The sequence below is a fragment of the Schistocerca cancellata genome, chromosome 5 (genome assembly GCF_023864275.1).
Source record: "Schistocerca cancellata isolate TAMUIC-IGC-003103 chromosome 5, iqSchCanc2.1, whole genome shotgun sequence".
In the NCBI taxonomy this organism is placed as follows: domain Eukaryota; kingdom Metazoa; phylum Arthropoda; class Insecta; order Orthoptera; family Acrididae; genus Schistocerca; species Schistocerca cancellata.
Window position 1 is genome coordinate 517,020,156 of NC_064630.1, and position 21,654 is coordinate 517,041,809.

Genomic DNA, 21,654 nt, shown 5'->3' on the forward strand with positions numbered 1-21,654 from the left:
GATGGTCTCAACTTCAGATTCAGAAGGATGACAAATTTATTAATTTGATTTTATTTACTGACGAGTCTACATTCATGAACCACGGAAATGTTAATTTCCACAACATGCATTACTGGGCAACTGAAAATCCTTGTCGGCTGCTGCAAGTTACACACAAAAAACAGTGGTCAGTGAATGTATGGTGTGGCCTTCTAGAGGATATAATTATAGGCCCCTATTTCATCGAAGGAAATCATAAGGGCAGGAAGTACACCACATTTCTGCAAGAAACAATAGGTCTGTTATTGGAAGAAATACCTTTAGGAACAAGGAACACAATGTGGCATCAACACGATGGGTGTCCAGCACATTTCATTTTTCGCTGATGGCTAGAAATCAGTTACAGAGACAATTCCCAGATCTTTGGACTGGACGTGGAGCACATGTGTCATGGCCTGCTCATTCGCCAGACTTGATGCCTCTGGATTTTTTCTTGTGGGGATTCGTAAAAGACAGATTGTATATATCACACTGAATTCTGCTGATGGTCTCAACTTCAGATTCAGAGGGATGACAAATTTATTAATTTGATTTTATTTACTGACAAGTCTACATTCATGAACCATGGAAATGTTAATTTCCATAACATGCATTACTGGGCAACTGAAAATCCTTGTCGGCTGCTGCAAGTTGCACACAAAAAACCGTGGTCAGTGAATGTATGGTGTGGACTTCTAGAGGACATAATTATAGGCCCCTATTACATCGAAGGAAATTACACTTTAAGATATGCGAGAGACAATTGTCAGAGCATGTTCTTCAATAAGTGCCAATGTGATAAGGAATATCATTCATTCCATGATAAGAAGATTGCAGGACTGCATTGATGTCAATGGTCACCACTTCGAACACCTTCTGTTAATGGACATTCATGCCACCTTTTTGACCTTCGTTGACCATACTGTTACACGTCATTGGGTTCATCTCGATTGCCACTATCAGATAATAAGTACCAAACTATAGCATCCTGTATAAAAAAGTTGACTTTCATACCTCTAAAGCGACCCCACCTAGCTACAGAAAACCAACGTCATATTATGGCCCCCTTTGACCCTTACAACTTTTGTCCCACAAATTTTCCAGCTCCTATTATACTTTCAGAGTTATTCTAGGTGACCCACCCTGTATAATCTATCTGAAACTGTCCAGTGTCTCCAGGCCTCTTCCACGTATCCTTTCATGATTCTTAAACCAAGTGTTAGCTATGATTAAGTTACGCTCTGTGCAAAATTCTACCAGATGGCTTCTTCTTTCATTCCTTACCCCCATTCCATATTCGCCTATTACTTTTCCTTCTCTTCCTTTTCCTACTATCGAATTCCACTCCCCTATGACTATTCAATTTTCGTCTCCCTTCACTATCTGAATGATTTCTTTTATCTCATGGTACATTTCTTCAATCTCTTTGTCATCTGTGGAGCTCGTTGGCATACAAACTTGGACTACTGTGGTAGGCGTTCTAGTATGATAAAAAAATTAAATATTGATATATTTCAATTTTTTCAATTTTAATCTAATAGTTATATAGGTGTTGTATTTCATACTAGAATCTCATGTTCCCAGTTTGACACAGCTTTGCCACAGACAACACGAAAGAGGCCAAAGACGTCCCTCTTCTGGTCGGTTCCTGATCGTTGTCAGAAGGAGGCTAGTTTTTTATTATGCAACAGCTTCTGTTATTTCGAAAAGAGCAACCCGGATTCCTTTATGTAATCAGTATGAATTTGATAATTACCTAAGGGACCTTTAACAATGAACAATAAAAATTGCATTTGCAAATTAAATCATTAATAAATGGGGCAGCTATGAGTTGTAAAGAAAAACAAGGAATGGCCTTCTGTCTACGACCAGGATACCGCAATATTCTCTGCTGTAATAAAGGCTGATTGACATTTATAAAAATAATATGACATGGAGGTAAAAAAGAGAAAGAATAGACTGAGAATTCTGGTAAACAGTAAATATATTCAAATAATTCTCACATGCAATTAGGGCTTATTTATAAACAGTACAACTTACATAAGTAATTTTCTGACTATGTTGGTGTGATAAGATTTCAGCCTGTCCTGTGATTGCTTCTTGTTTCACGTCTGTATAACAAATTATACTCCTTATCTTTCTCTTTCTTTCAATGCAATTCTTTCACTGTTTAACACTTTTATAACAATAGTTTGCCAATTTTCAGTATCGAACCGAAAGTACTTGAATTTTACCAATTAATAGCTGTTGTCTGCACGCTGGCGCCCGCATCTCGTGGTCGTGCGGTAGCGTTCTCGCTTCCCACGCCCGGGTTCCCGGGTTCGATTCCCGGCGGGGTCAGGGATTTTCTCTGCCTCGTGATGGCTGGGTGTTGTGTGCTGTCCTTAGGTTAGTTAGGTTTAAGTAGTTCTAAGTTCTAGGGGACTGATGACCACAGCAGTTAAGTCCCATAGTGCTCAGAGCCATTTGAACCATTTTTGCACGCTGGCAAGACCGCTCATTTTTATGGCTCACAATCGATCTCTTATACCCTTTCACATTACAAGAAGACATGCGATAAAATCTGAAGATCTACAAAAGTTTTTACCGTCATATTTTTTATTTACATCGAAGCAGAACGCTCAGTTCAGCTTCTGTTAAAATGTTTCTCTGACTGTGCAGTCGATTTATTAGCGTTTGCGCTAGATGTGCATCTTTACAGCTACGTAAATTACATAAACCAAATGTCTTTCAAAGAATAGGTCTCATCTTATAAATTGATCATTTAATATGTAGCCTGGTCAATGCCTTTCCAAGGGTACTTACAGCTTTCATACGGCAGAAAGCCCAATAATATTACACCGTGGGTTTCGTGTCTATCTTGGCTACAATAATGCATTCACTATGCTGTTCATAGTAGCTTACCGGCACTCCTATTTTTTTATTCATTATTAAACCTTCTTCTGAATTACCCTGTTTGATTTTGTACTTATAACACTGTATTCACCTGACCAGAAGTCCTGTTCCTCCTGCCACCGAACTTCACTAATTCCCACTATATCTAACTTTAACTGATCCATTTCCCCTTTTAAATTTCCTAACCTACCTGCCCGATTAAGGGATCTGACATTCCATGCTCCAATCCGTAGAACGGCAGTTTTCTTTCTCCTGATAACGACGTCCTCCTGAGTAGTGCCCACCAGGAGATCCGAGTGGGTGACTATTTTTCCTCTGGAATATTGTACCCAAGAGGACGCCATCATCATTTAACCATAAAGTAAAGCTGCTTGCCCTTTGGAAAAATTATGGCTGTAGTTTCCCCTTGCTTTCATCCGTTCACAGTTCCAGCACAGCAAGGCTGTTTTGGTTAATGTTACAAGGCCAGATCAGTCAATCATCCAGATTGTTGCCCTGCAACTACTGAAAAGGCTGCTGCCCCTCTTCAGGAACCACACATTTGTCTGGCCTCTCAACAGATACCCCTCTGTTGTGGTTGCACCTGAAGTATGGCTATCTGTATCGCTGAGGCAAGCTAGCCTCCGCACCAATCGCAAGTTACATGGTTCTTATGGAAAGGATACGATTTTGATTTCGAGAAAGAATGTTTATGAGAAACTCAATTAATGAGACCTTTAAATGAAAAAAACGTTGTGATAATAGACTTCTACATGAAAGAATTGTTTTAAACTGAATATTTTACGTAATAATCCTGTCTGAAATATGTTATCATGAAAATTTTATGGACTTTAGAATTTAAAGTGTTTTCAAAACGACATGACAAAATACCTATGAAGTTCTGAAATATTTGCATGGTCTTGTAACATGTAAATATGATGGTACTTCGCTATCCAAGTATTCAAATAATTTTCAGTGAACAAACAGGCTGAGGACTGTACGTCCATCCCTTGATTTTTTCCCCATTTTCCTTTGGACTAAGCCTGAATAGGTGGACAAGTAACTACAGTCGGTGTACAAGTTAGAACAGAGGCCTCAGTCAAATAACAAGAGCATCAGTAAAGTGTAAATTTAAAGGTAAATGTACTCAAATAATCGTCTTTTTCCTGAAATGAATGAAGAGGTAACCATGTCACATATAAAACTGTGAACTTATGCCCGTGAACTATGAAAACAACAAATTAAGTGATTTTATTTAAATGTTGATCTCAGACAGTCAAAACAGCGTGGTCTCAACATTTAGGGGGCATTTTATAACGTCCCCAACTTTTACACGAAATGTACTCATAGTAATGTAACTATGCCAGACACCTCTGGATAGTATACCGATAATTATACAAAGACAATAATGCGTAATTAGTATAAATAGTCGTGAAACAAGGGTACTGATGGGTTTTCTTTTTTGGTCTGCTCTTTTGCTCCTTTCTTATTGCTACTGTGTTTGTTTGTCTCTGTCAGTTAGCTTGATTCGTATTACGCAATTAATCCTGTAGATCCAATGAGATAGTCATCAGAGTTTTTTTTTAGGCCGTTACTTGATTATTTGCAGCTGTAACCGTTATTAGACATCAGAATACCAAGTGCGTGTGTTTCATTATCGCGCTTTTCATGTAGAGCATATTTAGTTTCAAGTATTAGGCTGTATGGAGTAGTGTATGTTGACTTTTATTTGTTTAAAATATATTGTTCAAGTTTAACCATATGTCATTTATAAACCTGTCCTTTCCTTACAGATTCATGATTTTGTGTGTTTTCTTGAATGTAGAAGCATTTCGCTTGTTTATTATAGTTTGCATGAGCCATTTCATACGCCATAGTCTTTGTTTGTGAAATACGATGGAACCTGCAATCATTTCAGTATCAAGAAGTGTGATAATAATTTTAATCCTAATTTCTGAAAGGAAACATATTTAAATTCATGGCCAGTAACAAATTTTACCAAAAGATATGCTCTCCAAGCCAAAACTGTGGGCCATTGGTACTTTCAGAAGACATTGTATTAAGTTTCGTAAAAATTCTGAATTAAATCAGTCATTTAGTGAAAGAGGCCCCAGTTTCTTTTAAGGTTGCCACCATTCCTTTTCATTTTAATATAAAAATAGTCCATAACCCGAAATTATCTTTCATATTAATTGCAAGTAAAATAATTAAATCTCAGTTAACAGGCAGTGACGTTAAACCATTCCAGTCTCTCCTCAAAACGTTAGCCCCATTCCAGAACCTCTGTCCTGAGCCTGTCTCTCTCCTCACCACTACCAATCCTTTCACTCCTGTCTTCTACATGCTTCCTAAAGTCCATAAACCAAGTCACCCAAAACGCCCCATTGTGGCCAGTTACTGTGCCCCCACTGAAAGGAATTACAGCTCACAACTCGCAAGCTACCCTCCTATGTAGAAGACACTAATCATTTCCTCCACCGTCTGCTCCTTTACGGTCCCAGGCGCCACTATTGATGCCAGCTCCCTTTACATTACGAGTAACATTCCTATCCCCACCACCTTGCCGCTATTAAACACTACCTTTACCAAAGCCTGATTGATTCCAAACCTACAATATCCTTCCTGGTCAACATGACCAACTATATCCTCATCCTCAATGACTTCACCTTTGAAGTCATCACCTACGAAATGATATGTGGTACAGCAATGGGTACTCCCATCGAAGGGAGGACTATGTCCAAAAAGAGACATCTGATCTACAAGCTACACTACAACCACTGAGCTGCATTCTACGTGGGCATGGCAACCAACAAACTGTCTGTCTGCATGCTTGGCCACAGACAAACTGTGATCAAAACACAGCTGGACCACCCAGGTGCCGAGCAGCTCTCCAACACTTCAGTGACTGCTTCACAGCCTGCGCCATGTGGATCCTTCCTAGCAATATCAGCTTTTCTGAATTGCACAGATGGGAGCTCTCCCTGCAATATGTCCTAAGTTCCTGTAACCGCTGTGGGGCCCTATTCTGTATCGTTCACACCAATAGGTGTAGTAGGTCAGTCTCGTTAGTGACGTCATTTTCGGTTCTTTATCGAAATATCACACTCTGTAAGATTCTGAGACCTGTTACCTATCCACCGATTTTACAACAATTGTATCGAGAGGTTTTGGATTTCGGTTTGGCCCTATCGATCGGTAAGCTGTGGTTTATGTACAACTATAATTTGTTATTTTAAACGTATTTAGCGGTTTTAGCTTTGGATTTAGTGATTGTGTTATTAAAGAATCACGTGAGGACACATCCAGTTGGAAAGTGAGTCCATAATAGACTATTTTCCTTTGTTAGAAATATGGTCAATATTCTTTCAAAATATGTGTTGTTTTTATGCAAATAAGAGTTTAAAGATCATTAAATATCATGACATCGGCTCTGTTTACGTATATTACATGAGTGCAAACTGACGTTACTAGTGACTTTTGGTCATTATTCCCACAAATAGTTTAGTTAGTAATTATCGAAACGTGTTTACAACTTTCAAGTAACAACAGAAAGCAATTGTGTGAAGCCTGATATTGGAAACCTTCCAAACTATCACATATTTATGCCTTACGCAGTACCGTTTGGCAGCTACGTTCCTCTACACAATAGTACGAGAATTGAGTGCAACGTTTCTGTTGTTTGGGGTGGCCAATTGATGCCGACACGGTAGCTCAGCGTGCTCGGTCAGAGGGTTAGCTACCCACTGTAATAAAAAACTGAGTGAACGGATCAACAAGGAACCTGAACGTCTGTCATCGGACGTCCGCCACGAACAAATCCATCGCCCAATATAGAGCAAAATGAGGTAAGAAAAAAAGTGGTTAACGCGCGGAAATTCGATACGAAAAGAGGCGGGTTCGCGCACGGATGGGTGCAATTTTTTTTTTTTTTTCCTCTTCACGTATGCAACTCGTTTTGAGACATTGTTATTCGTGTAAGTTAAGACTTTTCTGCAATATTCGTTATTACTTACATGTAAGAGCGCACTTCCTCAGTAATGATTTCGTGATTTCTGTGTGTTTAAAAAACGAAATATGAAATTGCTGGAGCTGAAATTGCTGTGAGTGAAACAACCGACAGTGACCTTTATATTTTGTCTTGTCAGAAATAATTCACCATTTTTTCCGAATATGTAGCGATTTCCGAGTATGCGGTTAGACAGGAATCTAAGAGCACAACTTAAATTACTGGGAATGTAACTAGCATCAGTCATCTACATAACATTGGTTGTCACAAGTATTTATCTGCGATCAAATCCTCAACAACAGTAGACAGAGATGAAAGATCTCCGCCTTAATATTTTTAGAATGTAGCACCATATACGAAACATTTTCATTCATGAGATGCGTGTTATAAACTTCGACGAACTGTAGGAACTGTCGAAAATGCGCTTTTTCAATGCTGATTTTAAGACCCAAATTGTTGACGTATCATATAGGGAAGTGGGATACTTAATCATTTGGATTTCTGGGAGCGAGTTATAACCAATTTCTGTCTATCTTCTTATTCTTTCAAACTCTCATAATCAATTTTTCGGGTGTTTTTTGGATGTATTAGTACAATGTGGTACTACACACTATTCCTAACTCATTTTCCAAAACATAACATCTAAAACACGATGTCAGTGTGAATAAGATGACATAATGCCGCATTTACGACAATATGCAGAATACAGTCAAATACGCTATCGTTATTATGCACGCATGGAAACATGCGGTCAGGGAATCTCTAAAAATTTCCATGCATTTCAGCTGAGAATCGTGGAAGTGGATATACTGCGCCTGATACTGTTAAGGAGGAGGCAAGAACGATGAAGGCAGGCACTTCAGCTCGATAGAATGCGGCATCATGCGTGATGGCAACGTAAACGCATTTTTCGGTACTTCGAAGAATAGGGCGCCTGTGTCGTCTGCTCGCCGCTATAGTGCGCATGCGCGGATCTGCGGCCGCTTGCTTTTGAATGGCTTGCGCGACGCGAACCGACAACAGCGCTTCAGTTCTCTAGACCCGAACGGTATTGCTTCCAAAATGAATACTGAATAATGTAGGGGCTCTAGACCGTTCGGTGCTCTTGAGTAACGAAACGATCAGCACAATGGCGGAAAGATACGGAATAGGCACCCTGGCCTCAGCTTTCGTTAGTCACTGTCCTTCAACCATTTGTCCCCTTCCCTGCTCCCACTCCAGCACTATACAGCCTTCTATTCCACTGTTCTACCAATACACCCTCTGTTCCACCAATACACCCTCTGTTTCCACTCCCCCACCTCCCAAGCCTCTGTCTAACCTCCCTATTCCACCTAGCTGACCTACCATGTCACCATCACGACCCTAAAGGCTGCCACAAGCAGCATTTTACCGTCACTCACCTTGCCATGCTACCCCTCTCCACCCCAGCCTCCTCCTTACTGCCACCATTGCATCTCCCATTATGTGCTGTTGCTTGCAGTGTGGCCTCAGTGGCCAGAGACAGTGGTAATGTGTGAGTGAGCTGCACTTGTCAGATTGTGTTTATGCTACATTTTTTCTGAAGGATAACAGGTTTAGCAGTCTTTTTGTTGTGCCTTGTTCAAATGGCTCTGAGCACTATGGGACTTAACATCTGAGGTCATCAGTCCCCTAGAACTTAAAACTACTTAAACCTAACGAACCTAAGGACATCACACACAGCCATGCCTGAGGTAGGATTCGAACCTGTGGCCGTAGCTGCCGCGTGGTTCCAGACTGAAGTGTCTAGAACCACTTGGCCACAACGGCCGGCTGTTGTGCCTGTCTGCAACTGAACATATCCACTATATGGTGAGTAGAATCTATCCTTTCCACAATATCGTCAAAATTTGCCCTTTTAAGTTGACTGAAAGACCGTTAATTTCAAATCAGTTTACCATATTTGCAAATGAGTTTTTTACTAACTTTCTTAGTATATTTCCTGCAGGATTATTAATTGATATAATGGTGTCATCGACTAACACAGTGATCTGTCCATGTTCTGTGCACAGTGGCGAATACTTTATAAATATTAGAAAAAGAGGTGGGCCTAATACTGGCTTGGAGGCTTTCCAATGGTAATGAAGCCCCAGCTGAAGATACACTGCTACCATGTATTCCTTCCATTATTACTTACTGCTTTCTACCGTAAAGGTGAGATTCAAGCCACTTGCCTACTCTTCCACACATTATGAAGGTTTTGACTTTATTCAAGAGAATATGGTAACTAACAGTGTCAAAAGCTTTTGAATGATTTGACGGACCACATAATATTCCAGCTGTCATAATATTGTAATATATGGCTTCCAAAACATTGTCAACAAATGCATGTATTGCATCCTCTGTTGATACATCTTTCTAAAACCCAAACTGGCTATTGCTGAGGATGTCCCATTTTAGTAAGATGCTCAACCATTCTGCTATGCATCAATTTTTTCCAGTACCTTACACAAACTGAGAGTACTGACATGATGATACAGTGTAGTGGTCATGTTGTAAATATTAGAATGCTTTCATGTTGCTTGTCACATGAAAATCACTAAATTCGTATGTCCTGCATACAGTTTGGAAAAGCTGGAGCTGTTGTCGCATGCCAGGGCCTAGACACAAGTGTTCCTTCATTGTAGTTGTACTATATTTTATCGCATGTGAAAGGGTAACATGAAGTGAACAACACTTAACATTTCATTTTGACGTCACCCGCACTTATCAAAGACCACAGGAACTGCTGTCAACTTTCGTTAACATTCCATGCTGGGTGGTTGGAAAATACTATTTTGGATTCTGTAATTTTGTATTGGAACTTGCGTTTTATGGAAGAAGTCCATTTCAAGGCAGTGGCACACTGAAGATTTATAAAAACGTATCGTTCTTGGTGCGATTTGTTATAGTTAAACATCAAATGATGACGTATTGGTGGTTAAAGCCTTCACAAGATTTAAGTTACATTACAAAGGGCAAGCTTTTGTAATTAATCATGGTGTAGCAGTTATAAGCGTTGAATTACAGAGTGTGAGGCAACTTCATATTAGGTTAGCATCTTGGTGTATCTCTATGTTAAAAGGTTCTGAGACCATCTCAGTAAGTCATCAGAAGTAGGTTCTGTAATATTCAATTTTATTTAAATATAAGAGTGCTCTCTCTCTCTCTCTCTCCCTCTCTCTCTCTCTCAAGAGTGAATTGTCTTGTCAATAATTTAAAAATCAAGCTCAAAACATGCAAACACGAATTAAATATTGAAAACACGATGATTATCTGGTGAATCAAACCATCACTCAGAATAAGAAGTCCAGAATAGACTGACACATGAATTAAAAGGTAACTTAGTCACAGCCACCTATAAAGTATAAAAGAAAATTTACGGTCTTTTGTGATACTTCCTTTGAAACAGAAATATTAAAAATAAATATGAACAGTCACAACCGCAATAATCTTTTTTTGTACAAGGTTACTGGTTTTGTTCTGTTTAGACAATCTTCAGACCTACACTGAAATATTTACATACAATAGAATTTTTAAGTAATAAATAAATCTCTGTACTCCAGAGGGAAATGTTCTTAAAAATGTCTTCAAGTAAAGTACTCATTTAACCATCAATCTGACCGTTTTCGTAATTCTTACAACAAATTGTACCAACACCGACACGTTTTCGAGATATCCTCAGTGATTTGGTTTTCTGAAACAGCATTTATTCATTGGACGTAAGATAAATGGGATGCTGGTTTAATACATTTGCTAGAATGGCTACCCATTCTTTCTAATTACAGACCAACTCCTGAAACTAATTTTCAGGGTTCCTAGAAATAAGCCTTAAGGAATACTATTGAATATATACGAGGGTATTTCGGAAAGTAAAGATACACTGTACGCCAGAGGAACAGAAGAGTTTTGGCGAGCTAGTTGGCAACATTGGTGTTAACCTTGAACTGTTAGCTTTCTCCTCGCGGTCGTTCGGCAGTTGAACGTTGCGTCTGGTTGGAGTAGGTCGTGTTTAAAATGGCTGCGCCGATTCGGAATCCCGTCATATGTTTTCTTTATGCAAAAGGTCAGCGACCAGCGGATATTCACAAAGAAATTGTTTCTGTTTATGGGAACATTATGAATCGACAAAATGTAACGAAATGGTGTCATCATTTCTCTGAAGGTAGGACCGATGTTCATGACAAACAAAGAACAGGTCGGCCATCTGTGATCTTTGATGCTCTTCTCCGGAGAACAGAGGAAGCAATTCGCGCGAATAGACGTCTCACATTGACAGAATTGTCAATTGTCAATGACAACTCTTTATGACGTTGTGACTGTCATGTTAGGGTACAGGAAATTGTGTGCGCACTGGGTTCCAAAACTGTTAATGGAAGAACACAAAAGAAAAGGATGGGCTTTGCACTCGACTTCCACACACGATATGCTGAAGCAGGTGATGAGTTCCTTGATCACATTGTGACAGGTGACGAGACGTGGGTTTATCACCATACACCTGAATCCGAGCAACAATCAATGCAATGACGCCATTCGAATTCACCAAAAGCCAAGAAATGAAAAACGTCGATTTCAGCGAAGAAAATCATGGCTTCTGTTTTTTTGGGACAGACAAGGCATTCTTCTGTTAGAATTTATGCCTCCTGGAACGACAATTAATGCTCCTGCATATTGCCAGACTTCGAAACGTCTTCAAAGGGCAATTCAAAACAAATGCAGGGGAATGCTGACAAGTGGAGTCCTCTTGCTTCATGACAATGCTCGGCCTCACACAGTGCTCATAACCAAAGCACTACTCAAACAATTCAAATGGGATGTATTGGACCATCCATCATACAGCCCGGACCTTGCACCCACCAATGTCCATGTTTTCTGTTACCTGAAGTCACAGCTTGGTGGAAAATCATTCCACAATGATGAAGGATCAAAGATGAAGTTGAAATGTGGTTCCGACAACAGGCGGCAACCTTCTATGACTGTGGGATACAAAAGCTTGTGCACCGACTTAACAAATATTTGGATAGTGGGGGTGATTATGTCGAAAAATAGCAAATAATCCAATTAATAAGATGTAAATGACGTTTTCTAAGTAAATGTTCTATTTAAGGACTGCGAGCCATTGTGTCTTTACTTTTCGAAATGCCCTTGTACGTTATTGTTCAATGCTGGCTAAATGTAGAAACCAGAAAATGCCTCACTTTCAGGGTTGATGAAGGCATATTAGGAAAAATAGTACAAACATTTTTGGTAAGACTCAGAGTAGGCAATCAGTCTTCATCTGATTGGAATTAATGATGTGTGTTTTTTCTCAAGGTTCCATCTTGGATCCATTGCTTTTTCTTGTGTGTATTAATGACCTCTCGTCTGCTACGTTGTCAGAAAAGATTTGGCGGACAGGGTGGGTAACAGTCTGCAGTTATTTGCTGATAACGCTGTGGTGTATGGTAAAGTGTCGAAGTTGAATAACTGTAGGAGGATACAAGATGGCCCAGACAAAATTTCTGGTTGGTGTGATGAATGACAGCTAGCTCTAAATGTAGAAAATGTAAGTTAATGTGCATGAGTAGGAGAAACAAATGTTTAGTGTTCAGATACAGCATTTGTAGTGTCCTGCTTGACACAGTCACGTTGTTTAAATATCTGGGCATAACGTTGCAAATCAGTGTGAAAGGGCGCAGACGTGTGGTGATTATGGTTTAGTGGGAGAATTCTAGGAAAGTATGGTTCCTTTATAATGGAGACTCCATGTAGGACGCTAGTGCGATTTATTCTTGAGTGCTGCACAAATGTTTGGAATTAACTTCAGGAAAGGAAGACATCGAAACAATTCAGAGGCACGCTGCTAGATTTGTTACTGGTAGGTTTGAACAACATGCAGCTGTTGCGAACATGCTTCAGGAACTCAAATGGGAATCACTGGAGGGAAGGCAACGTTCTTTTTGAGGAACACTATTGAGAAAATTTAGACAAGCGGCATTTTAAGCTGACTGCAGAACTATTCTGTTGCATCCAATATACATTGTGTCGAAGGGCCACATAGATAACATATGAGAAATTAGGGCTCATCCTGAGGCATACAGACTGTCGTTTTTCCCTCATTCTGTTTCTGAGTGGAACATGAAAGGAAATGACTAATAGTGGTATAGGGTACCTTCTGTCATGCGCCATGAGGTGGATTGCGGAGTATCGATTTAGAGGTGGATGTAGACGCTACAGTTGTTTTGTTTGCAGATGATAACAAACATTGCAGTACATAGGTAGTCAAATACAGATTTAGAAATGGCTGCTAGTCAAGTTTTCACTGACATTAGTAAATGGTTTAAAGCTAATTCATTGTCATTAAACTCTGAAAAGACTAAGTATATGCAGTTCAGAACCTTTAAAGATGTCCTTTCAGCATGTGTATAGTATATGAAGACATGAAGATAAAAGAGGATGACAGCATTAAATTTCTGGGATTGTGGTACGATAATAAATTAAGTTGGAAAGGGCATACCACAGAATTGCTGAAGCACATAAAAAGATTGCATTTGCAATGTGAATGATTTCAGATTCAGGATATAGAAATATAAAAAAATGCATACATTGCTTATTTTCATTCTATTATGTCACATGACATCATATTCTGAGGTTACTCATCAAACCGAGCGAAAGGTTCTAGACTGCAACGGTGTGTGATAAGAATCATATGTCGTGTAAACTCAAGAATGTCATAAAGGAACCTGTTCAAGGAAATAGGTATTCTAACCACTGCTTCTCAGTGCATTTATTCCTTAGTGAAATTTGTTGCAAGTAACATATCTCTATTTCCAACCAATACCTTGATACATAGTAGCATTAGTAGGAATAAGAACAATCTACATAAAGACCTAAAATCACTTACCTTTGTCCAAAAGTGGGTTCAGTGTTCAGGAACACACATTTTCCATAAATTGCCAGCAGCAATTAAAAACTTGGTTTCAGATAAAGCACAGTTTAAACAGAAGGCTTTTTGGTTTGCAACTCCTCCTACTCTATAGATGAATATCTCAACAGTGACTGTTTGACTAGCTTAAGTAGAAATGTCTGTTAGATTCAGTTTTGACAGCACTTGGTCGCAATAGTCAAGATTAAGTATTTTGTGTACAATAAATTTATTAAAAGTTCACAACTATGTTTCATTTTGACAGTGTATGAATTCTGTAAATATTATCAGTTCCAGCTACTGTAATGTATTCACATATCTTTATAATCTCCTGACAAATTTCCAGGGAAGTATTATATTCGAATGTTCTATGTTGTTTTATGTTATACTTTCTCACATGTCCACATCTAGGGGAATCATCTCATTTTGGGGTTTGTTGAACGAAAAGTGAATCTAATATAATCACAGATATGACTTCTCGTAATGATGTGGAATGTGTAACTTTAACATTAGTTTTCTTTACACAAAATAATTAATTTTTTTTACAGTTACTACTTCACACCTAAAAATTCATCTGCTGAGTAGAAGAAGTTTTCATTTGGAAAATCTTTTAATTTGTTTTTAAATGTTGGTGAGTTGTCTGTCAGACTTATTAATGCTATTTGTCAAATGACCAAAGATTTTTGTGGCAACATAATTCGCCAGTTTCTGTGCCAAAGTCAGATTTAACATAGAATAGTGAAGATCATCCATTCTTCTTGTGTTGTAGCTATTCACTTCAGTATTATACTTGAATTGGGATAGATTATTAATAACAAATTTCATAAGTGAATATATGTATTGCAAAGGTATTGAGAATATCCCGTGTTCCCTAACTAAATGTCTGCAAGGTGATATTGGGTGCATTCCAGCTGTTATTCAGATTACATGTTTTTGTGCAATGAATGCATTTTCTCTTAATGATGAATTAGCACAAAATATGATGCCATATGAAAGCAGTGAATGAAAATAGGCATAGAGGCTAATTTACTGATATGTTTATCACCAAAATTTGTAATAACCCTAATAGCATAAGTAGCTGAACCTATTCATTTCAGTAGATGATCGAAGTATTTCTTCCAATTCAATTTCTCATCAATACACACTCCCAGTGACTTTAAATATGCTGGACAGTGTGGCCATGTGGTTCTAGGTGCTTCATTCTGGAACTGCGTGACCTCTACAGTCATAGGTTCAAATCTTGCCTCGGGCATGGATGGGTGTGATGTCCTTAGGATAGTTAGGTTTAAGTAGTTCTAAGTTCTAGGGGACTGATGACTACTGATGTTAAGTCCCATAGTGCTCAGAGTCATTTGAAATTTAGATATTCTACCTTAGCAACAAACTTCTGTTCATAGTTTATATTTATCAATAGTGTAATGCCATTACTGTACAGATTTGTATATACTGTGTTTCCTAAAAATTTTGTGACAGTCCATTTGCAGAGAACCACTTAATAGTTTTCTGAAAGACATTATTTACAATTTCTGCAGCTCATTCTTGTTTGTTGGGTGTGATTACTACACTTGTATCAGCAGCAAAAAGGACTAGATTTGCATCTTCAAGAATATAGAGTAGTAACTCATTAATATATATTAAGAACAATAGTGGACCCAAGACTGAACCCTGTGGGACACTGTTCTTGATACCTCTGCAGTTAGCCGAATCTTGTGATTTTTTGCAGACAATCTGTAGCGTTAATTTTAACATTCTGCATTCTTCCAGTTAAATATGAATTAAACCATTTGTGCACTGTCCCACTCATACAACAATACTTAATCTTAGCTATAAGAATTTCATGATTCACACGATCAAAAGTCTTTGACAGATCACAAAATATCCCAGTGGGTGTTGCTCAGTTATTCAGTGCATTTAATATTTGTCAGTTCAAGAATATATAGTATTTTCTGTTGAAAAGCCCATCTGAAAACCAAACTGACATTTTGTTAGTGCCTCATTTTAATATACATATAATATGCTACTCTTAAATACATTACTTTTTGGAGAATTTTGGATAAAGCTGTCAAAAGCGGTAGTTGTTAGAATGAGACCTATCACCTTTTTTTATGCAATGGTTTAACACTAACATATTTCAGTCTATCTGCAAAAATGCCCTGTTTCAGTGAGCTACTACATAATTATGTGGCTGAGAATCCTACTTATCTGTTGGGAACAAGTTTTTAGTACTCTACTGGAAATGCCATCAATTCCATGTGAGCTTTTACTTTTGAGTGGAATTTATTATTTTCCTAATTTCAGTAGGAGATGTAGGTTGAATGTCAGTTTTATCAAACTGCATAGGTATTGCCTCTTCCATACACTGTCTTGCATTTTCTAATGAATAGCTGGGTCATATTTTCTCTATAACACTTAAAAAATAATTATTAGAAATATTTTCTACTTCTGACTTCTTGTTAAGAAGTAGAAATATAGTCTTACTGTGCTCTCAGTTATTGCTGTGTTTGCCTTTTAACAATCTTCCAAACTGTTTTAATTTTATTATCAGATGTGCTAACCTCAGACATAATGCAAATACTTCTGGAATTTTTAATAATTTTTTTAATAAGTGCAGTAGTTTTTATAATGTTTCACTGTTTCTCCACCTAGCTATAAGATACATTTCCCTTTTCTGTCTAAAATATTTTTTCCCTTTAGTAAGCCATGGATTTTTACATGGTTTCTCACAATTATATATCAGTTTTCTTAGAGAAACTGTTTTCAAATATACTCACAAGTGTATCACAAATTAGGTAAAATTTTAAATTAGCATCAGGTTCCCTGTACACCTCATCACAATCTCACTGTTTCAAGTTTCCCCTAAAATTTTCGATTGTTAAATCGTTAATTGAACCAACTATTTTGGAGGACTGTTATGTATTACCATATGCAGCTATGTCATATTCAGTAACTAGCTGTGCATCGTGATCAGACAGACCATTATTAATGGGAAAAGTTTTTATTTGATTATTTTTATCTTGGTCTATAAAAATATTATCTATCAGTATACTGCTTCCCTGTACCACCTGAGTAGGAATATTAAAAACTGATGTCAAATTGAAAGAACTAAGTAATGTGTCAAGGTAAAGCCTTCAATCGGACTTTTTCAGAAAGTCTATATAGAAATCCCCACAAACAATAATTTACTTCACACTTTCTGGCAGATAACACAATAAAAAATCAAAGTTTTTTAAAAATAGCTGAAAATTTCGCAATGGGGACTTGTACATACGTAAAATTATAAAAGTACCATGCTTGTTGCTCTACACAAATTTTTTTAGTTTCCAGATTTTACGCACTATAACAGATTATAAAATAAATGGCAACTCCTCCTCTCTCCATTGTGCTCAAAGCTTCTATCTGCCTACATTTACCATTTTAATACCTGTGACTGCATGATATTCAGACAGGCATCTTAATTCTTGGCAACATTTTAACGTCTCGCTCATCTGCACCCCAGTTCACATGACTCCAGAACTTTACATATTTAAAATCAATGTAACTTCGAGGTTAACGCCCATGCTGCTAAGAATAAGCCTAACCCCCAGCTTACTCTACTTGAGGTGAATTTTAGTTATATCACAGTCTAACATAACAGTCGCGACACTTGGTCTCGATTTCGTTGCTTACTGCTCCTTTGGAGTTTTGAAAGTGTGTGGCGAGCTGGCTTCATTGTTTTCATACCTCTTTGGTATACTTCGATTCCAAGGAAGTGAAGGATCATCAACTTGTGAAGGTTTTTCCTTTAAACACAATTCCCAGATGTGTTCAAAACTATCCCACTTTCCATTCAATATACAAATCAAGCCCTCATATATTTTTTCCAGATCAGCAACAATTAGATGAGGGCACTGAATTTTTTCAGTGACATCCCCTACTGGATTCATAGGATGGCAATAAAGACATAAAAAGAAATAAGTCTTGAATTGTAACATTGACTCAAGGTAGCCTGCACATAAGTAACCTGCCTCTGTTTTGTCCTCTGCAGGAAAAGTTTCAATAAACTCTAGAAGTTCTTCAAAGTTTATCAGTACTCTCAAGATACTAGAAGCTCACGTAGACCATTGAGTCGGGCAAAGGGGTCGTAGACCAACCTGGTCGTTGGCGCTCTCACAGTGTATGCTTCTGAAAAGTCCAATCCATTTATTGGATTCCCTTACGGTGTTTATTAAGTTGCTGGCTAAAGCCATTATATCCTTCACAGATGTAAGATGGCGGAGACTCTCTACAACTGCCAAGTATAAACTGTGAGCAATGCAGTGCACATAACGTGATTTTGGTTGTACATCCAAAACTATCTTTTTTAGTCCTTTGAACTTACCTCCCATATTCGAGGCACCATCATAGCATTGTCCTCTTAAGTTATCCATTGACAAATCAAGACGAGCAAAAACGTCTTTTAAAACACTAAACAGAGTCTGTGATTCAGTGTTGGGGGTCTTGTATAAGCCAATAAAATCTTCATTGATAGTTAAGGAATCATAGACAGTACGAATACAAAATGACACTTGTTCATGAATCGAAGAATCACTTGTTTCATCAACCATAATGGAAAAATGTCCAGTCTTCTTGATTGAAGCCAATACCTTTCTCAACACAGACTTTCCTAGTAGATCAATGATCTCGTTTTGAATATTGTGGGATGTCCACTTATACCCCAGTGTCCTAACCACACTTCGGTTAGTGATAGAATTTAGTTTCAAAACACCTTCTTTATGTGTAAACATATTTTCATGAAAACGGAATTTTTCTAAAGCCTTTTTCCAGTTAGAAAACCCTATGGAAGTAAATGCATCTTCTTTCTTAGAAGAAAATTGTAATAGATTTTTAGCATCTGCCTCTTTGCAGGTTTTGCATAAACTTTGTCGGTAGATGCTTCATATTCTAGCCATGTGTATTTGATCAACCAAGACTTCTGAAATGATCTTCCCTTATCGGATCGTCCAGGTTTCGGCTGTGAATGGTTCTCGCCTTAAGACAACGAAGCAGTTGACTCAATAATTGTTGGAGGTTGACTTGCAGTATCATCAGCTTCCAAGTGCGCCTTTTTGGTAACAAATTTATCCATTGCAAACTTAATTCACAATACACTAAGAGACAAAAGTAAACAAATAAAATATAGTCATATAAAATAGTCCACTAGACACTGAAGTTGGAACACTAAACACGTCTGCAGCATGTATTGAATCAAACTATTCACACTGAATGACTGCGACAGTAGGGTGGGCTTTACATAACCGAGGCGTCGTAATGTCTCGAAGCGCCAAGGCGACGCGAGGCGGAGGGTTGCAGGCGCTTCTACTCCAGTCCTTTCGATGTCGCCGCGGCCGCAACGCTGGCTCGCCGGCGCCAGACTTCACCCGAAGGTTCGCGCACCGGGACAGATCCTGTGTGCCCACAGCACCGTAACATTTTCATGATTCACACCACTACATTTTCAGTTAACCTGCTTACTACTGTAATAATTATTTGTTTTAACTCGTTACTGAATGTATTTTAAAAGGTAACTGTCATCAAACAAAGAATATAAAAAATTCCAACATAGTTTTGTGATTTTTACACAGTATAATATAACTAACAATTTTCTTAAATTATTGGTGGCTCCGTCTCCCAAACGAATTTTTGAGGGGGCTTGGGACCCCTCAGGCCCCATGGAGTAGGCGCCTGTGCACAGATGTTTTCGTCTTCAATACAGCGTGTGACGTCAAAACGACGTCACGTGTGCATGAATTCTTGTGAAATGTAAACGTAAACAGCTGGCCGCCAAACATGTCAGAGATATAACTGTGTTTTGAGCTGTCAGGTACAAAGTGTCAGAAGTGTAGTTGACGTTTCTGCTTGCTAATCCGATAGCGTTAGATATATTGTTTTATTAGTGAAACATGGGACTCTCGTCTATCATTTTGGCGCCTTTTAGGTGGTACAGAAGGAACGTCGTAGACAAAATACTAGAAGCGATCTATTCCAGGCTTCGAAATAAAATTGATAATACGTCAGAAGTCGTCCTCAAAGCTGGCGTAGGCGCAGCTGTATTATCAGTAATTATTTGGACATCAGTATTTTTATATGTAGCATTTTATTACACCTATATGCCGTCTATTAGTCACACAAGACCGGTGCATTTTCAGTTTGAGTAAGTACACTTCACGGAATTGTTTTTTGCATGTGATCCGCCTGTAGCTAAGGTAGACATATTGTAGACTTAAAATCTTACATTTTGGGGTATCACTGTATAATGATAAATTCGACAGCATTAACCAGTCCTCAGTTTAGAAGAAAATTAATTTTTATAACGATTTTACAATTTTTTTAGTTGCCCCCCTCCCTTTACAAACAATTTATTGAAACTCGATAATTTTTTATAGTGGAAGGCACTGTGAACTGTTCATGTTAGCTGTATAGCCGTGTAGCGGATGCGTAAAGAAAAAGAAGTTCTGAAGATAAAAAAAAATGTTTTTGTGTAAACTGGAAGAAAGCGACAGAAACTGGCCATATAAATAAAGCTAGTGCACTTCTCGAAAGAGAATTGAAGCGGTCAAGAATTATTGTATTTTATTCTACTTATTAATAAATAATTTAACAAGTGATAACAGCAACTCACCGAACAGGTGAGGTGCTGAGTCATCAAAATGCTCATAAAAACAAAAGACAGAATAAATCTAGCTTTCGGATAAATCATTTTATAAATCTACAGATTAAACATACACATACATACTTATACACAAAAAACAACTGTATAGCTATGTTGTACTGTCTGACTGTACTGTGTTGGCACTGCAGCTTAACTGGAAAGGAGGGGCGGGGAGGGGTTTTTGTGTTTGCTGGGGTCACAGAAGTCTGTCCTTTCAGAATGCCTTCCCGTCAGCCCCATGCCAAAGTCCAATCATACTGAACTTGTCAAAGACTTAGTCTCTTTCTTCAGTGGAAACACTATTGTCGTCACTGGCAACACGAGCTATTCACAGACAATTCCAACTATCCTCTAAAGCAAGGTGATGACTGTGTTCGTGTGTGGAGACCCATGGTGAGCTGCACATGTGAAATGTCCAGGATATCGACAGATTTCCAAGATTCTGTGATGTTGTGGGGAGGCTTTGGTGTTGGCAGCCATACAGATCTTGTCATTATCCCTTGTCACCTAACTGCCAGACAGTGCATCGAACAGATCCTGTTTTCCCATGTGGTGGTCATCAATTTGTTCTAATGCCAGGGCCCATGTGGCAAGCATCAGCAGGGATGTTTTGCAAAGCCTAGATATTGAACTAATTGAATGGCAGATGGTGAGTCCTGACCCAAACCTCATCATGTATACGTGGGACATGCTTGACAGATGTGCTCATGGTCATCCTGCTCCATCTCCAATAACTCTCATGGTCTCACATTGAAGAATAGAAACAGATACCAAAGGGTGTTAGGCAGTGATAAATACTCACAGAGGGCAACCACCTTGTTGAGGCTCTCAAATTCCAATGAAAAGCACTCAGTGTGACAGGATGAATTATTGCTTCTATTTTGTTTTTGACACCTGTTGCACATTTCAGTTCTTTTTATATAAATGATTGAGGATGTAATGATGTTTTATTGTGTAGGCCTACTTAATTTGTGAAAGATAAAGTTATAATTTTGCTACATTCCCAGTCCACAGTTGTTGCTCAAAGGAATGTGGCAGATTCTCAAAGTCATGTTCCCTAATTATTGTGAGCAGTGGATCAGCAAAATATGCACAGACATGTATAAAACATTACTTACAAACAAGTGAAAATTATGATTGAGACAAAGCATTAGTGTTATATCCTGCATAGTGATCCCATCCCAA

At 38.3% G+C, this 21,654-nt stretch overlaps 1 protein-coding gene across 1 annotated transcript in view; it reads left to right on the forward strand.

The window, feature by feature from the left end:
- Positions 1 to 19,595: 19,595 nt before the first annotated feature.
- LOC126187530 (seipin) overlaps positions 19,596 to 21,654 on the forward strand; it is a 37,456-nt gene continuing 35,397 nt past the window's right edge. Inside the window, exon 1 of the mRNA XM_049928672.1 lies at positions 19,596 to 19,971. Within this exon, the coding sequence (XP_049784629.1) occupies positions 19,721 to 19,971 (251 nt within the window). The 5' untranslated portion in view covers positions 19,596 to 19,720. The remainder of the gene's footprint in view (positions 19,972 to 21,654) is intronic.